We start from the raw sequence: 18,891 nt of genomic DNA, 5'->3' as shown, positions 1-18,891 counted from the left end.
TTCAGATTTGCAACTATCACTTAGCTTTAGATGTATGATTGTGGTTTTACTTCATTTTTTATTGTATTTTTTTATAGGCATGTGGTGACCCCAAAGCCAAACCATCCTATCTTATTGACAAAAACCTGGAATCTGCTGTCAAATTCATAGTCAGGAAGTTTCCAGCAGTAGAAACACGCAACAACAATGTAAGTAACCAAATGGCTATATAAGTATTTTTCTCAATACTCTTCAGCGCTTGTTGCTCAAATCTGAGAGGTTTTATGTGTTCATATAAAGCATCTGATGCTGGCAGTTGCAGTTGGAATACAGTTGTTGATTCAAATATTTGACAGGATACTTCAGAAAGAACTATCTCCAAAGAGAGAATTTTATACTGTAATTCTGGTTTGGTTTTGTTAGGGTAGGACACTTTCTGGTTTTCTTTTTACCTGCTGTCTTCTGTCCCATTTCAAAGAATTGTCAATGGGAAGTAATCCTTGAAAAAATCATGCCTTGCTTTGATAGCAGAAATTCTTGGTGACCAGACTGATTGCAGAAAATGGAAGTTGCATAACTTTATTTGTGATGAGACCTGACCAGCGGATCAATAAAAGGCACCTGACTGCAAAGTGGGAAAATGTGCTTGTACTTCATGGGTGCTGGTACCTTACAGGTGCCCTTGCTTATGGGGTCAGTCCCTGTGGGAATACATAGTGCTTTAGTATGTAAGGAGAAACCTTGTGAAGTACAAAAATACAGAAATACAATTGTTTGCTCTTCAGATGTAGCGAGTTCAGTTGCAGTACGAAATTATTTTTCACCCTTTTGAGTGATCCAGTATTGCTGAATTTGACTTTGTAGCCTTTTAGAGATAATAAAGACTATTAGATTACAGGTAGGCATTTTGGCAGGTGATGTACGCTTGTTTCTCTGTTTCAGTTTGAAAGTCAAGGGAAAGATTTTTGTTTTACCTGCTTATATTTCTTTCCAAAGGTGGAAAGTGGAGGTAGGTGTTGGGTTTGCATGTTCCCTGCATGCAACTACTTGCATGTGTGTTTGAGAGGTTTAGACTTGCTTTAAAGCATTCAGGTTTCTGCAGAATGGTAGTGGTAGTAGTAGTGGGAATAGTTAGTTTCTTTTACAATGCCAACTAGAATTTCTATGTAATGTCTCCAGTAATACCAATGGGGAAAAAAAAGGAGAAAAACTTTCCCTTATGGAGGAAACATGCTTTGTTACTTCAAAATTTGTACGTGTTTTGTACTGTTTAATATTGCTCATCTTTGTATTGAATCTGATTGTGTTAGTAACAAATATGGCAAATTCTCTATCAAGTTTATGTAAAAATGGTAAACCCTTTAAACCATGTTTGGTAAATGTTTCCATATTCTCTAAACTCCAGTGGCAGATCTACTGTTAAAAGTAAAAGATTATGTACATAGAATTTGTTTAATGTAGTTGCGTGTATGCTCTATATGTCTTCCGGATGTTGATTATGAATTTGGAGCTTAACTAATGATGTTTTAGGATTTGGTAGTGTGAAGTCTATGGAAAGAGATCAAACCTAACTTGATATGTTTTGACAATCACCGTTTCTAAAATAGGACACGCTCATAATGTTTTGTCATTGCCTTGTGTTTATTTACCATGAACCAGCCAGGCCTGTGTTTATTAAGCACAGTTATCGAAAGCCTACCCTTCTTAAGTATGAGCACAGTTTAAAGTTGGGATTTTGAGTTCTAGCAATAGGCAGCTGGGGTTTCCCTCCATTGCAGTCAGAGCTGATAGCAGTTTGCTTGTCTTGGTTACTTACAAATGTTTTCCTATAGAGCGTTGTATCACCCGAAAGAAACCTTTACCCATAACACATACCTAATGAGACAAAAGCCATGTCACGTGCAGATAAAGTTCTAATTTGATGTAAGATAAATTTTTGTTCGTAAACCTTAGCTTAAAAAAGATGTAAGCATCTAGCTTCTGGTCAGGAAGGTGTTCCCCTGCTTGCTCCTCATTTGTCTCCCTCCTCCCACTGGCCAGCAACCAGCTCACCATATAGTAGGAGGACATGCCAGTGAGTTCCTTCAGTAGGGAAACAGGTGATTAGAGATTTAAAAGGGCAAGAAGGTTATTGGAACAGGGACACATCAATTAATGAAGTATTACGAAGGATTATTGCAGGGGAAAGAGTTGAGAAATCATAACCTGTGCTTCCTCCTTGCAGTGAAAATTCCAGGACAGCCTTTCAGGAAGGGGTTTGGATTTTATATGTTCAACTGCAACAGTTGCCATTGCTTGGCATTGTGCATCTATACAGTTAGTAGTACCTATTGACATATCGGTAGGTGATGTTGCCAAACAAGCTTGCATTCGGTTAGAGAATAGGTAATGCCTACTTTCTTTTTTTTTTTTTTTGACCTATTTTTAGCTGTTTGTTTTTTCTTGGGTACTGTCATTTACAGTGTTTTGTGTCTCAGAGGTGAACAACACATTTTATTGAAGAGTATGAGCAGTGTCTACTGTAATCAGATGGTGAAAGCCTGAAAAGATGCTGAAAAGCCTGCATTTTTATTCTTTTGAAACAAGTGATTGTTGTTTGCTATTGATAGCTTTTACATCTTTATTCACAAAAAATACAGCTCCTAGATTTGTTCTTCCTTCAGTGTTCGACATGCTGAGTCAGACTAGAACCATGCCTGACAATCACTGATTTTCAACATTGTACCAAGAGTGAAAGTGTATGAGCAGTGAAGTGCCTGATGAATCCTTGCTGACCAGGCTGAAAAATAAAATGGAGTAGTTTATCTTCCAAAGGATCGATTATAGATAACTCTGAACCTCGTCAGTTCATGACTCACTCTCTCCCGTTGTCTGAGGGTTGTCCCTGGGATCTCTTACACTTGCCCTCTCTTCTTCAGTCACCATTGTGAACCATATAACCATGAAAACATGAAGTCTGAGCTCTTAAATCAACTGTTAATGATGTTGGTGAGCAATGTGGTATTGCTTAATAGTATGAAATACTAGCAAAGGAGGGAATGTGTGTGAACAAAAAAAGGGATTGACAAAGTGAGAAACAAACATTTTAGAGTCCCATTTGAAAAGGAAACTATATAATAATACAAAGTATCTATTTCTGTGTTTGGGAAACCTTAGTGTTTATATTTATTTAAAATTGTCTAAAGCTTTATTTTGAAAAAGCTGCCTAAGCTGCAGAAGCCTTCCAAAAAGTTTCATATCACCATCATTCTTGGTCAGATCAGTGATCTGATTGTGCTAGTGTTGACTCAGGGTAACACTTATTTTTACTGAATTTCCTTGACTAACTTCAGAAGAAAAATTCCAAAATAAGGGATGCAGAAGCAGCCCGATTTTTCTGAAGGCTTTTTAGACCTCATAGTCTTATAAGGCATACAGGCAAGGTATCTCACCACAGAGAAATCAAAAGAGAACATACTGAACTCAAAAAAAATGTAGGACTTAAGAATTACTCTCTTCTCAGTCAGTGCTGACATTTAATGCCATTGTAAGAGCAGAATAAAATACTTCACGATGCGGAACTGGAGACCCAGGGAGAAAAGGCATAGATTTTTCTGTAGATTGTGGGTAGGGTCAGAAAAACCTGCTGTCTGCACAGGTAAAGCTTTGTGTGTGTGTGTGTGTGATGGAGCTAGCTGCCTTTCTGCCTTTCAAAACACCACGAATGGGAAGTAGTGAGAATATATGCCTTCTTTCTTGAACATATGTTTTTCTTTTACTCAGATTGCTCCTCAGCAATTTCCTTGTAGAAAGGAAAAACTTCCTATATTTTTAAATGTTTCCTGGAGAAGCTGAGGCTTAGTTATTGCTTAGTGGTAAGCAGACCTGTGAAACATCAGAAGTTTGTAAGTGTGTGGTTAGTGGGAGAAATGTCCATGTTTTCCAGGTACTGCTAATCTTCATCTTTTAGTGGCTAACTTCCCAGTATTGTTCATATCAATTCTGTTGTGCTTTCTATTGACTACACATTCAGTTTCTTAGGAGATAGTATTTTGAGGGTTTATTTACCTGATTTAACTGTAATAATTTTTGGCTGTATTGTGTCAGTGGGGACTGGAAATAAGAGCATATGAGAGTAGAGTATAAGCAGTGTGAGCATTTCCAGCCTGCCTGGGTTAGGATCTGTAGATGTGAATTAGTTCACTTTACATTTTATTTACTTTTTGTTCATGGGTATGTTGGTTTTTTCCTTTTAGATCCCAGTATGTATGTTTGGTCCACTGCTTGTGTCTTTCACAGGTTCACTTCATAGTGAGCTGATTGCATAGCAAATTAGCTGGATGTGGGAGAGGTGTTGTGGGCACAGAGTGGCTGGATCTCCTTGTTGAAAGCTTATTAGAAGACATTAACTCATGCTTCTATCATAAAATTATTGAAATACGTACTTTATCTTGATTTTTTTATTTGTGATAGCTGCTTCCAATAATTAGTCTTTTTTAAAACACTCAACTAAATACAAGTAATCGTTTGCTTTTGAAAGTATTCCTTTCAGTTCCCCCAAGGGGTGCAGTGCCTGAAGGAAAATGTCATTTGTTTGTTTGTTTCTAATGAAGCCTTTAATATTGTAATTTGCACAGTCCTAGTGAAGATAATTTAGAAATTCTTTTCTGAGAAAAAATAACATTGGGGTCTCAGCTGTGCTGCCTCATATATTGGTAATCCTTTTTCAGTAGGAAACAGTCATTTATTTTTGAGGAAATTTTATGGTCGTTAACACCTATGGCAGCTGGTTTCTTAAGAGTAACTCAAAGTAACTTAAGTCCCTGAATTCAGTAAACTTTAATATTTTTCTCCAGCTTTCTGGAGTGCTAGATATCTTATATGGGAGATTTGATTTTTCAGATAACTTACTGCTTTCTTAAGCAATAAAAACCCAGCTCCCCATATTCTATCATAAAACTAACTGCCTCCTGGCTGTGAAGACTAAAATGCGTTCCAGGTAAGAGGATTCCGTGATTTTCTTGCACGGCTGCCTTTTCAACTCTGCTACTGCTCAAGGAACTTATAATGCTGAAGGGACCACAAATGACATTGATTTTCCAAAACTCAGAGCGATTTATTTTACGGGAGTTCCCCCTGGGCGAGTAAAGCCAGCTGATGAGTAACTAGTCTCTGTTCAACTTTGTACGAGCAGTTGAGATTTCTTATGCTTGAGAATAGGATGTACTAATGATAGTTTCAGAATAAACTGCAAAATATCTGCAACAAATAAAATTTTGTCTGCATTTTTACTAAAAAATCATTCAGAATTGAAATTGCTCCGCTAATGCCTTGCTCTGATAGAACCATACCTACTGCTCTGATTTTGTACGCAGTAGCATGTCTGATATCTTCAGCTGTGACCTGCGTAAGACTGACTTTGCAGCTTAAAATGACTTTTGCTATAATATAATCAGAGAATAGTATGTAAAATTTTTCAGCCTGACAGTCATTTGAAAGTGAGCATTTTTTCATAGCGATTCCAAAAGGTAATGTGAAATCCTGAAATCTCTCTAAAATGTTTCATGAAACAGAATTGTCATAATGTAACTTACATTTTTTTCAAAATCCTAAGTGCTGTCAGCAGTGATGTTTATATTCATGGTTTAACCCTTGATTGTGCATGAATTTGAGATGGAGTAGCATCCAAATACAATTTAATTTTTACTGTTATTTGTAATAAATCATTGTAGTACCCTGCTGTAAGTCACATCGGTCCATATGAGTCACCAAGGTAAACCAAACTAGTCATGCGCTTGCTCTTTTTGCTGAATAGTGTATGCAGTACCTGCAAAGGAGTGAATGTGTGTAATACTTAACCTGTTTGCTTCATCCTTTGAAGCTCTCTTTTTATTTGATGATTGACAACTTAAGAGCTTGGCCATTAAAAAAAACAAAGCAGCAAGAAAACCTCATTAATACCTAAACAATATTTTAGTTAAGCAGTGTTACTGAAATGGCTTTCCAACAATAGTTTTCACACATTTTAAATGAATAGTTCTTTCATGATTTCATGTCATAAATGTAAGTATGCAGGCAGCTAGAGACATATGTCCAAAACATTTTTATCTGTAGAATAGCACAGACAAGACTTTTATTCTTTATTGTTGCCTTGGAGATGTCGAGACCTGTGGCCAAAGCTTGTATGATATGATAATACGTAATGAGCCTAATGTAGGAATTACTGTATGAATTTATGTAAAAGTGAGAGAATAGGGAAACTGTTCCTTATGACTGACAGGTAGATCAGTTTTTAAAGAGGAGCCTCACTGTTCCATTCTTCTGCCATTATTAGTAATATGGTCAAACCTGGCAACAGTAACAGCTGTGGAGGCTCATGGGTGGCTATTTCCTTTTCAAAAGAGTTTACTTAGTGCTAGAAACTTGAAAACAAACCAAAAATAGATATTGCAGTAGAAATACATTAGTTAGTAAACATGTTGAATATTCCATTGCATCTTTTTATGTGCAGCATGTCACTTCAGAGGCTACTTTTAATTGGAAATAAGAAAACCAAGGACACATCCATCATTCTACAGTTAGTTTGCAGAATTTAAAACTCATTTTCTTCATTTGATTAGATCCTTCTCTCTCTCTCTCCCCACCATTCTGCTGTGGACTTTGTAGACACAGAACTTTGTTCAAATGAGTTGAATTTTTAAAATCTCCATCTAAAGACACTACAGGTGGCAAGCTTAGTAAGTATAATAAATGACAGTAAGAATACTGATAGTGATTATTTACCCCTATCCCCAGAATTTTAACAGCCAGAATTTGTAATACTGCTTTTTGGAGCTTATATTCTAGCTAGTAAGATAAAGTTGATGGTGTTTTCTCTGAGGACATTGTAATATCTATGGTGTTGGTTTGTAGAAAACAAATACAAGTGTTTAATATTCATATTTGCAGGAAAAATATCACACTGATATAAGAAGGAGAAAATGACCCTACCTACCATCTATTCCTGGATCATGAAATAAGACATTTATTCACATACTACTACTACCAGTCAAATAAATATAAAATAGTTACAGAACTACAGTTATAATCTGGTTTTGCACAGATAAAACTCTCTGAACAACCTTTTCTAGTTGTCTCATGTTTTTCCTGTGCCTTCATATTAAATTTGTTATTTATTCACGTTGTTAATATGCCAGCGTCTGTGTCATTACTTTCTTGTCTCTGAGCCATTGTGTTCATGTAAGCTTTAAGTGAAGCTGTCTTGCACTTGCTGATTCGGTTTTTGCTTCTTTTAATGTGCTTCTTTTAATGTACTTTCTCTGTGTACATAATCAGTTATGTAAAGATTTTGGGAGTTTAGTATGAAGAAAGAAAGGCACAAGACAACTTGGTAAAGATCAGTTCCTTCTCTTGTAGGTAATGTATTTGATAAAGCGTCAGCTTCACTCTGGTATTTAAAATCCCCATTTATAAATAATATTCAAATATGATTGGAGATGTGGTATTCTGTTAATAGACAAACTAAATTACTTGAGATAAATTATTTCAATTTTTTTGATGTTGCTATATGATGCTAAAATTTCTACAACTTTTCCTATGTCTTAAATCTAATTTACCTCATTCAACAAAAATACTGTTGTCCTTGTTGATATAATTTTTACTTCAAATTCTTTAAATAAAAGACTTATGTCAAACCAATCAACAAGGCATGGTTAGCTATAGGGAAAATAATCTTTTGATGCTAGTAATGTTTTAAGAGTTATTTCTTCAGCTTACCATATTTTAAAACTTTTGTTGAATATTAGAAACAGAAATGTTTGCTGATAAATTGAATTGCAGGCTAAGGAAAAAAGCCTCAAACAAATACAAAACAATATAGTGCTAGCTATTTCTAAACAGCTGTTAGGAAATTAGTAATGGAAAGTTTTGTTGCAGTGGGTGTGGAAAGAGCCTACACACCCGCATTACTGAGTGATGCAAACAACCATCCAAGACCCTACATGCTGTAAGCTGTACTTTAAGCATCACTGATCAGGCTGTGCTGTATGAATTGAACCGTTTGTACCCTACTGATTTAACAGTGATTACAGCTGATATATTGTTTTACTTTGATATTAATATTTTAAATAAAAGTTTGCTGACGCCTTTAACACTCAGAGTTCAAAGAATGATCACCTTAACTCTGTGTGAAAGTTTTAGCATCATTTAAGTATAAATATTTCTGGGAATACAGGTAACTAGTTAACAGTGCACAGCAGTGATTCCTTAGTTGTTGGTTGAGTATCATGAATACCTCCCTATATTCTCTTATTAAATGTACAGCTTGACAGAATTTCTGAAAAAAGATTGTTTCTATTGCAAGCACGGTTCCCAGCACCATCTCTTTTTTTGCCGTATCTCCCCACTTCATGTATTGTGGCCCAAATGTGTTGTGGCTTTGAAATTGTCCTGGCCTCCAGAAGTGGACACTCAGTTGCTATTTGTTATACCAAACATGAGTGTCATGTCCAACAACCTATAATCCTGATTGTCTCCCATAGCAATGCACCTTGTTTAGTGTGAGTTAGGATTGCAGTAGGAACAAGGTTTTAAAGCATATGTGCAGTTGTAATGCAAGTTTTGGTTTTGTCATCTTCCTGCGCTAGCTCAAATTCATCCAATTCATGCTTGTGGTAGTTGCCCAGAAACAAACCCTCTTTCTGCTTGGTGTTCTAAAAAAAAATCACTTGCAATAAATAGTTTAAACAACAGGGTCAGGATGAAGATTAAAACCAAGCTTCTTAGGTGATGAATGTTCATCGTATAAGAACCATTGACTGACAAGGCAGCCCTGAAAGTACAAAGCAATCTTTCCTCTGGGGAGGTCCCCAGTATAGATGCAAGTTGGCCTGAAGGTGTACTGGAGCTGTGCAGACCTGCAGGAGCCCTAGACTCCGCGCCTGATGATGCTGGATCCTTCATTCTCTGAGCACAAGGCAGTTAAACTTTAAGGTATACGCTGGGAAAGGTAGTGGCGAATTCATTCTGAGAATCAAAATACAATTCATAGGACTTAGACTTGAAAAGAGATTTTTGTACAGCGGCAGTTTAAATGGAAATAACCTATTTCCTAGTGCATGAGATTATCAGGAGAAGTCACAAAATAAACACATGTACTTGCACCCATTTTTCATTTAAGTCCCAGCTGATGATTATGTGAAAGAAACTTAAATATTATATAGGGCAGGCATTCAAAGTCAGGCCTTCAAAGTTAAATCCTTTGCACTGGTTTAAGAGTAGACAGGAGTATTCTATAATGTAGCCATTCCAGTTTGCTCATAACTCTCTATATGCCTATGTTCCTTGGCTGTAATGGAAGTCTTATGGCTCAAGGCTTCCAAAAATCATAATTGCCTTAAAAAATTCAGAGGAAAGAAGCAAAAATTATCTTATATATGATACACAGTAGTGGTCCAGGCAGTTGTCTTTTTTTTTATTATTTAGAGGAATTTTAGTGCTTTACGTGAAACTGAGAACACAGAGCACAGCTTTATATAGGGAGATGAGGAAGTGTATTCAGTTCTAACCTCTCATGAAAATAAGCTAACCAATTTGAAACAATTTATTTAATCTTTCTTAAAATTGATTGCTCTTGCTGAGAAGAAAATCCTATTTAACTTGATCAGTCTTTAATTTAAAATCTTGCAGCTTTTTGGAGGGTGCTTTTTCATATTTAGTGTTATGACTGCTTTAACTCATTTCAATTCATATATCAGGAAGGAGACTTAATTTGTAACTGGATATTGCAAGTTAAATAATTGGATTCTTGCAGTGCTGTGACACTAATACATAGATAAACAGAATGGCTGTTCAGTAGCAGCTGCTTTTTTTTCTGTGTTCTAAATTGTAATTGTTTAAGTGATGTGTGGTTCCTCCAGAAAATTTTGAAAAGTATGGAAATTAAATGATATTTCATTGTCTGTTTAAAAAACAACAAAAAAATCCATGTGAGCTATTTTCTGCCTTTGTATTCACATTTGCCTCTTCCATTTTATCCACCAGTGTCTAATGCTAGTGTTTTGCTTCCTTTTTTGTTTCTTTATTTTGTTGCTTTTGTTTGAATGTATTATTGTGTTTATATGGAACTGGTCAAAGAACCGTTACTGTATTTTATGTTTGTATCTACATTTTATTTTGCATGCTTAACGTGGCTTTGCCTGGATATTCTTTTTGGTAAGTTCAGAATTTAAAAGCATAATGTTTTTCTGTAGTAAAGTTTGTAACCTGCCACCTTCTTTTCTCCCATCTCCAGTAACATCATTATTTTTTTGTCATACTGATTTGTGCTCATGTACTGTTCTGCTTTTGCTAATTATACATATGGTAACACTGTTTTCCTAACTACCCATTTTAAACTCTAGCTGAGCTAAAGAACATGACTTTGGTACTAATATGTACTAATTTGACTTTTATCTTCAAAGTATAGTTGGCAGCTGTTAAAATGATCTGTTCTGAGAACTCTGTGTGTATTTGAGACACACAGAACCTCAGTCTTAGAAAACCATGTTAAGGCTTCTTTGCATAGCCAGGTGGTTACTCTGCACTTCACAGGTATTTGTCAGAAATCTTCTCAAGATCTTTGAAGAATAGTGTGCATGTTTATGTTTCTCTTTTAGCAACAGCTCGCTCAGCTCCAGAAAGAAAAATCAGAGATTCTGAAGAACCTGGCATTATACTACTTCACATTTGTTGATGTTATGGAATTTAAGGTAAAGTATTACAAATATGTCAGTTGTTCTGTCACATCAGGTTTCTGTCTTTTTATTTATGAAATAACACTATAGAATGAAATAGCTGAACTTGTAGCTCTGTTCTTAAAAAAAAAAAAGTCAGTCTTTGTCAATTAGCATAGTAAAGTGATTTACTTAGATCTTCTTAAACTGAAGTTATTCCTTTGCTTTTCAAGGACCATGTTTGTGAGCTGCTGAACACTATTGATGTTTGCCAAGTCTTCTTTGATATTGTAAGTTTCTGGGTTTAAACTTTCAAATGCCACTTAAAAATGTTTCTAATCAGAGTCCTGTGTGAAGAATTAGAAGGACTTGTTTTTGTTAGCCCAAGAAACGTGACATCTCTAGTTATAAATGCAAGGGAAATAAAAACACTGTAATCTTCATATCTCTAACTTTTATAATTGCTTAAAATCAGAAGGTAGACCATTTTAAACAGGCTATTTATGGACAGTAGTAACAGCATTGTCTGTTACTAGACATATAAATCTTTCTGTAATTTTTGCTTTATTCCATCTGCAAACTAAATCTTAGGGTTTATTGTCATCTGTATGCTTAAGCCATGTGAGGTTCACGAGACAGGAGGTCGCTTCTGGTTGGCTAAAGCAAGTACAGAAGCAGCTAAAAGTGTTACATTTAAAAAAATAACACAACTAAACCCCCAAACCTCACAACTAAACACCAAAAAAGCCCAAAACAAAACTTCACACATCTTTTCCTCTTGGTTTCGGCTTTCTTTCTTAATGTTCATAATGTCACCTTGCTAGTTTTAGTCATTATTCTGAATTTGGCTGACTTAGGTTCATAATATGAAAGAGGAGCAGGTATATGTCCTATGGAATGATGTTACCAGGCCAGTGGGATATGTGCTAGCTTTTTACATTACAGTCTTAGTGAAATATAATTCATAGGCAAAGTGCTTACTGACTGCTTCGTAACAGCCAAGAAAAGTTCTCTTATCTGTTAGCTAACCTGTGACACTTAAGCCTGGAAAGATTTATTTGCATGCTTGCTTCCATGAATGCAAACACTTCTGGGGATTTGAGTGAATAAATTAAGATTATACAAAGTCTGTATGCAACTAGAACAAAAACTTTGTTCAAGGCAGCCTGTTGTATTTAAAAAATGCTGAAAATTGGTGGAAAGGTAAGGAAAAAGTTTTATGCTTGTTTCTAAAAGTTTTAGAATGACAATTTACTGTTTTTTATCTCTAGACTGTAAACTTTGATTTAACAAAGAACTACCTAGATTTGATTATAACCTACACAACTCTAATGATATTGCTGTCTCGAATTGAAGAAAGGAAGGCTATCATTGGATTGTATAACTATGCCCATGAAATGACACATGGAGCAAGGTAAAAAATCTGTTGTATAAGAAATGTGTATAATAATAATAATAACAGCTACACCTGAGTGAATTGTTTGTTGTTGCTTTTAGTGACAGAGAATATCCACGCCTTGGCCAGATGATTGTGGATTATGAAAATCCTTTAAAGAAGATGATGGAGGAATTTGTACCTCACAGTAAAGTATGTAACTACTTTTCACAGGCACACAGTAACCTTAACTGAGAGAAGGAGAGATAAAAAAGTAAACATGCAAGAGTTTGTTTTGTCAAAGGCCATTAGGTAGAAATTTTACAGGAGATTTTATTTACAATGGATGTCTGGGGCTGGGGATTGATACCCTATTAAATAACAGAACCTATATAAAAATACAGGAATGCTAAGACCCATTGGTAAGGTTCCAATTTATTCACCACAGATTAGAAATTGATTAAAAATTGTTGTGGATTATATGAGAATAACTACATTTGTGTTCTGTTTTGGTTTTTAGCTTGAAATTAAGGAGTTTCTTAATGTTTCTATGAAACCAGTTTTTTGCTGGTTTACCATCCTGGATGAATGTATTTTTCTATTTTGTAACCTGAGGGTTTACCAAAGGGTTTTTTTGTCTTTAAACTGGGGCATCCTGGAGATCACCATTGCCTCTTTAATAATAGCTCCTATACTCAGAAGCTGACATTGTGTACCCTGCTCAGTTGACTTCACCAAGTTAAATGAACCCAATTACTTTAGCCTTTTCTGGACAAATGTTTTTAAGCTTGCACTCTTACACAGCTGGTTGTGCTGCAGTTCTGGGATGATTTATCTAGGCTGTATTTTCATATGACAATATCTTGGAAAAATGACAGAAGCCTTGCCAAAGTCAATGTATGTCCTGTTTATCACTTCCCATTTGTCCACTAGGCTTGCTGCTCTGTCAAAGGAAACTAGATTTGTTTGATCAGTACTGACCAACTGTTATTTATGAAGGTGTTATTTTCTAGGTGCTTGCAAATTGATTGCCTAACAACTTATTCTGGAATCTTTGGCAGGAGTTTAAGTTAAATACTAAATTATTGCCTAAAGTTTTTAAGATTTGGGGGTTTTTTTTCCTCTGTTTTTGAAGTCTAGGTACTGGTTGTGTTTTCCTTCTCTAGTCCTCTTGAGATTTTTTTTTTAAATTTCCTTAAACTTTTTAAGATGGTCACTAGAAGTTCAGAGAGTTTTCCAGCTACTTCTGTAAGTGCTCTGAAGTGAAATAGTTTTGAACACTTCTCATTTGTCTAAATAATCTGTAATCCTATTTTTGTTATACTTTCCTCTGTATGATTCCTGTCTTGTTAAGGCTTACTTAGCTAAGGATCTCATTTGCAATTAATATTTTCTTGTGCACATTTAAGCAAAGATGCTTAACTTTTCAGTATTATCTTTGTTTGTTCTTCTGTATTTAGTAGTGGACCAATCCTTTCCCTTGAAATGTGTTGTAAAGCCATTTTTCAGTCCAATTTTTGCGCTTCTGCTTATTCTGTGCTAGAGGTATAAATTGGGGTCAGAGATCCCTTCAGGCACCATGCTATAGAAACACATACTTGGGTTGCATTCTCATGGAACTGCACACCTAAGGTGTCTTTTCATCATCTCACTACTTTGCAGTAAACCTGACAGTTGTTTAGTCCTTTAAATTAGCTTCAGCAGATGACTTTTTTATTTTGCCTGAGTGACCTTCTCTGCTGGCATAATGCCTAGACCTGGCTCCCTGAGGACTCATACAAGCACCAGTATTGATGCAAGACAGGCAAAAGGTATAAGACCACACTTACTCAGATAAGCTTAATCTACTATGAAGATGCTCCTGTAGACAGTATCTGCTCAAAATAATTATAATTTGCTAGCAAAAACGAAAGGATGTACTAAACGAAGTGGCAGAGAATGGAATAACACAATAATTGGGATGCATGAATAAATAATGAACAACTTTTAGTTGTACACGGCAGACTTGTTGTCCCTATTGATTTTTTTTTTACGTCCTCTTAATTCTCAACTCAGTGTTTTATAACTCTAATTGAAAAAAAAAAAAATCAAACCCTTCTGTTTCTCTTCATCCTTCCCTTAGCCTGGAGTAGTCTTTTATATGTGAAATGAACTAGATGCAATGGGTTTTAACCTCAATTTTAATCTCAGAACTAGTTCAGTAAAATGTTTTGATTATTGTTAGTAATAACGCTGAGAAAGCAGCACTACTGATAAAATAGTACTTAGTGTCTCTTGTGCTTTGAGTATTACAATGTCAATACACAGCTCACAAAATGAGTTAAAGAACTTGAATGTTTATCCAAGACTGAGCCTTGATGACATCTTCAAACTAATCATTGGTCTCCATTTTAGTCCCTTTCAGATGCTCTGATTTCACTCCAGATGGTCTATCCTCGAAGAAATCTCTCAGCTGACCAGTGGAGAAACGCACAACTACTGAGCCTCATCAGTGCCCCCAGTACAATGCTAAATCCTGCACAGTCTGACACAGTATGGCCTTTTAATTTGCCTTATATGATAAAAATGTGGGGTGTTTAATTTTCTGTTTTATTACCTTTACGTGGCTTTTAATCAGAGAAGTTAAATAGGCTGGTTGGGAGAGCTGAATGCTTCAGTATGGGGGAAAAGTTTTATCACATTAATTAAAGCTTCTGTTGAGTTAGTTCATGCCTTCATTTCCAGTATTTGATAATCAAAAGATGAAGGGAAGCAATGTTAACTTCTACAGTGTAGAAGGAAAGAATCCTGTGTACTCAGATGTTTGTGGGCCAACAGACTGAAACTCAGAACTGGTACTTCCTTTAAAATTTTTACTGTTCACATTTGCTGCCTTAGCTGTGATATGGATGGTCCTATTTCTGAAAAAAATCAAGCGTTAACAGCTGTCGGGTTGTGATTAGTATACATCAAAAGCCTTTTGTTCTTAAATATTCTTAAATACAATTTTTGTTGAAACTAAACGTTTGTCAAAATTTGTTCACTGTTTTATTCAAGGTATTGGAGGGTATGAAAGCTCATTTAATGTTTGAACCCTCAGTTTCTAAAGGGATGAAATAGTGCCCTGTTAGTAATCAGCAGCAGTCTTCCATGATTCATCAGCATTGAAGGCTTTATTTGTCCCTTTTTTCTAAAAAGTACTTCTCATGAAATATATTTTCTTTTATATAATTATTTTGCTACAAGTTATTGTTTTTTCAACAGATGCCATGTGAATACCTCTCTCTGGATGCAATGGAAAAATGGATCATTTGTGAGTAGAATATTCTGAAACAGCTCATGGTTGTATTGGAAAAAAAAATCAGTTAACCTTTAAAAGACTGCTTGCTTTTCTGTACTGTACAAAAGCTGTTGTATTCAAAATAGATTCTACAGAATTTGATTAAATCTCATTTGTATGTATCCTACTTGTATATGCAGTGAAGTTAGAATTCAGCATATGCTGCTGGAATGGAGTTTGTCATCAATTTATTCCAGACTGACTAAAAGTGAGAGCTTTAGTAATTCTGATGAAAATAGCTGAGTAGTATCAGCACTAAGTAATTCATGTTACAAAAATATTACAAAAATACCTCCACTAGAACAGTGTGGGGTACTTTTATATATAAAACGATGTTACCCATTAAACAGTTTATTAATGAACTATTTGAACTATTTAAGAGAAAATGCATAATAATATCACTGTTCTCTTACTGTCTTTGTGCATCTGGTTTGTGGTGTACATCAATGTGAACTTTTGAAGTTGGGTTTATTTTGTGCCATGGAATCCTAAATAGTGATGCTACGGCTTTGAACCTTTGGAAGCTTGCACTTCAAAGCAGCTCTTGCTTGGCTTTGTTTCGAGATGAAGTATTCCATATTCACAAAGCTGCAGAAGACTTGTTTGTAAACATAAGAGGGTAAGTTTTTGTTCTCTCTTTCTCCTTTCAGAACCTCTGTTAAAAATGTGTCATTTCTTGAAGAACTGTTTTGAAATGTTACTTCTACTTCATATAAGTTCTGCTTAAGGGTAGTCAGTACACAAACATTTTTGCTTAGTATCTTGACTGTTTCTTTAATGCATAACTTTCAGGAGCCTAATTTCTTAACCGTCGTGCCTTTTTTTAATTTCAGTTCTGAAAAAGTCTGGTGAATCCGTCTCTAAAATGGCAAAAGTTAAAATTAATGATCTAACCCACAAATCTTAATCTAGTGAAGAGAAATTACGCCATTAATGTAGAGTTTGCTTGAAAAATTGCATCTGTCTGCCACTGTTTCTGCAATATATCATCTGAAAACTCAGAGACAAAGTTGAGACCTCTACCAGCGAACACTAAGAGCACTTCAGTAGAGAGTATTTTTGGCATTTAGCTTTGATCAGGGAAATAAGTCTTGTGTGAGGTTTTTGCTGTCTCCTGCTTGCTAATGGCATTGCAGCTTCTTTCGGGTCCCACTCAGCTCCTGCTAAATTGTGCTACTGATACATATTACTGTATTGGATTGTTTTTTACTTGCAGCTACAACAAGCGTATTAATGACATCAGAGAGTGCAAAGAAGCTGCTGTTTCACATGCGTAAGTGTCTTATAAAATTTTCCTGATAGATTTTAGTGTTGGTTTTCTTAAAGTTATGAAGAATGTATATACAGGATTTGTTGAATGCTGAATTAGTTGCGCATTTTCAGATGAGATCATGTACTGATTGTTCTTTTAAATCTGGATTTGCTTAATGCCATTAGCAATTTAAGTTTCCAAGTTTTAGATTATTTTTCAAATTATCAAAATGGAAGCATTTAGTTTATTCTCCAGTTTCTTTTTGTCTAATTATTTAATGTGAATGCAAATTAAATAGAAATGTTTTAGTGGAGTCAAATGCACATCACAGAGCAGGGGCAGAGAACTTGGGTTTTAAATTCAACTATACATAGGAATATAAGGTGTTGGTGATGTGGATGCCAATTTTAATTGAACCACATCCTTCAAAATACTGAACTTTTGAAGTTGGTATGATATGAGTGGCCTGTGTTTGGGCTTAAATGTTCGGAAAAATCAAATGTTCTGTGGTTAGCACAGTGGATGACACATCGGTTTGTTCTTTTGATGCAGTGGTTCAATGCATAGAGAGAGACGCAAGTTTTTACGTTCTGCACTCAAAGAACTGGCTACTGTCCTGTCTGATCAGCCAGGCCTGTTGGGTCCCAAGGTAACTATGGTTCTTAAGTTTTGTGTTTGTGCAATCTTACAGTGTTTTTCTCGGTGATACTGTAATGGTTAGTTTGGTTGGAAGGTAAGGCACGGGGACCCACACTTTACTCTGAGAGAAAACCTACTTAGGTTTTAAAATTCTTTGGTTTTAGAGACTATGGTTGCTTCTTAGTGTGCACAATATGCTGAACTGTTACATAGATCTATAAGCTTGTGAACAATTTTTCTTTTTCAGGCACTTTTTGTGTTTATGGCATTATCCTTTGCTCGTGATGAAATTATTTGGCTTCTTCGTCATGCAGATAATATGCCAAAGAAGAGCGCAGATGATTTCATAGATAAGTATGTTATTTTTTAGTGTGATACCTTAAATATTTAGGAGAATTTCACAGACAAAATGCATTTGAAGGCAAGGGAATCTCAGAAAAGGATGGCTATGTGGAAGAGTTGGGACTGTTCAGAAAATCTTTACCTGGGAATATTAAGCTTCCAATCAAAACAGAAAACTAGAAGTATTGTATTAGAAACTGGAGCACATCAGTGAAAATTCATTTTCTGCAGAAGACTTATTTGTATAAAATATTTTTATTTTATAAGTTTTAGGCTTTTTTTTTCCTTTGAATAAGCAAAAATAAAGCTTTATCATGTGTCTTCAGTGTTACTGATTTTGCATTGAGGAAGTCAATGGTGGGGGGAAGGAAACTGTCAAAAAGCTTGATTTGTTGATATGTAGAATGCCTCCTGTATTGTAGCAAAGCTGCCTTTTAAATCAGGTAAGATTTATTTATGTAATACAGCATTAGTGTCATCATAAATAGAAGGTAGAAATGAGAAATGGGATTATGAGATCTTACCAGTGTGGACAGGCAGAAGGCCAGTAGTTGTCACTGAATTGTTCTCAAGATTATTGAAGAGAAGATTGAACTGAAAGCCTGTGAATTGACTGCAGGAGTTTAAACAAATGACAATCACAAGGCCATTGCTAGAGCTGGAGTAGGAAAACCTTGGGTTTTCTTCACTGGATTTAGGTGCTAGGGAGGGATGGAGATCCTAGAGCCTCTTTGAAACAACTGTGCAAGTTTTTAACTATCCTTATGGTTTAAAAAATATATACAAAAGCTGTTATTACAGTTGAATTTTTCAGATTCAATCACTTTTTGAGAAAAACATTTTTTTTTTTCAAATTGAGCATTAAAGAAGGGCTTCTTATTCAAAAAGTAAGTGAATAGTTATACAAACTTCTGAGGATTACTGTGATGGTATCCTGCTAACTTATCTGCTGTTGAGTGGATTTTACCTTGCAGAGAAAATAACCTCTGTAAACTCATTTTACAATGTGAACATTTTCATACAGAAATTACCTATTAATAATAGTTCTGAAAGCAAGGTATAGGAGGAAATCCCCTTGAGAAGCATTCCACTGATAGAAATTGGTTTTACTATTTTGGGTGTTTCATATTTGTAAGCTTTTCCTTCTCTTCTTGCCTAGACACATAGCTGAGCTAATATTCTACATGGAGGAGCTCAGAGCACATGTGCGAAAATACGGACCAGTGATGCAGAGATACTATGTACAGTATCTCTCTGGCTTTGATGCAGTGGTCTTAAATGAGCTTGTTCAGGT

General features: G+C 35.5%; 1 protein-coding gene across 5 annotated transcripts in view; it reads left to right on the top strand.

Moving 5' to 3' along the window:
* NCKAP1 (NCK associated protein 1) overlaps positions 1–18,891 on the top strand; it is a 62,198-nt gene that overhangs the window by 12,548 nt on the left and 30,759 nt on the right. For 2 of the 5 annotated variants that reach the window (XR_012650397.1, XM_075027946.1), the window contains exons 2-13: positions 78–188; positions 10,614–10,706; positions 10,904–10,960; positions 11,942–12,084; positions 12,168–12,258; positions 14,440–14,577; positions 15,289–15,337; positions 15,827–15,983; positions 16,581–16,637; positions 17,169–17,265; positions 17,503–17,609; positions 18,757–18,889. Coding sequence is in view for 4 of the 5 variants with exons in the window: in XM_075027946.1 (XP_074884047.1) it covers positions 78–188; positions 10,614–10,706; positions 10,904–10,960; positions 11,942–12,084; positions 12,168–12,258; positions 14,440–14,577; positions 15,289–15,337; positions 15,827–15,983; positions 16,581–16,637; positions 17,169–17,265; positions 17,503–17,609; positions 18,757–18,889 (1,233 nt within the window). In the remaining variant the exon portion in view is untranslated. Of the gene's footprint in view, positions 1–77; positions 189–10,613; positions 10,707–10,903; positions 10,961–11,941; positions 12,085–12,167; positions 12,259–14,439; positions 14,578–15,288; positions 15,338–15,826; positions 15,984–16,580; positions 16,638–17,168; positions 17,266–17,502; positions 17,610–18,756; positions 18,890–18,891 lie in introns of those variants that run through there. The other 3 variants (XM_075027947.1, XM_075027948.1, XM_075027949.1) reach the window with 3 other exon arrangements.

This window comes from Buteo buteo, chromosome 5, assembly GCF_964188355.1.
Source record: "Buteo buteo chromosome 5, bButBut1.hap1.1, whole genome shotgun sequence".
NCBI classification, from domain to species: domain Eukaryota; kingdom Metazoa; phylum Chordata; class Aves; order Accipitriformes; family Accipitridae; genus Buteo; species Buteo buteo.
The sequence above is the reverse complement of the archived record's forward strand: the minus strand, read 5'-3'. Positions and strand labels throughout refer to the sequence as shown.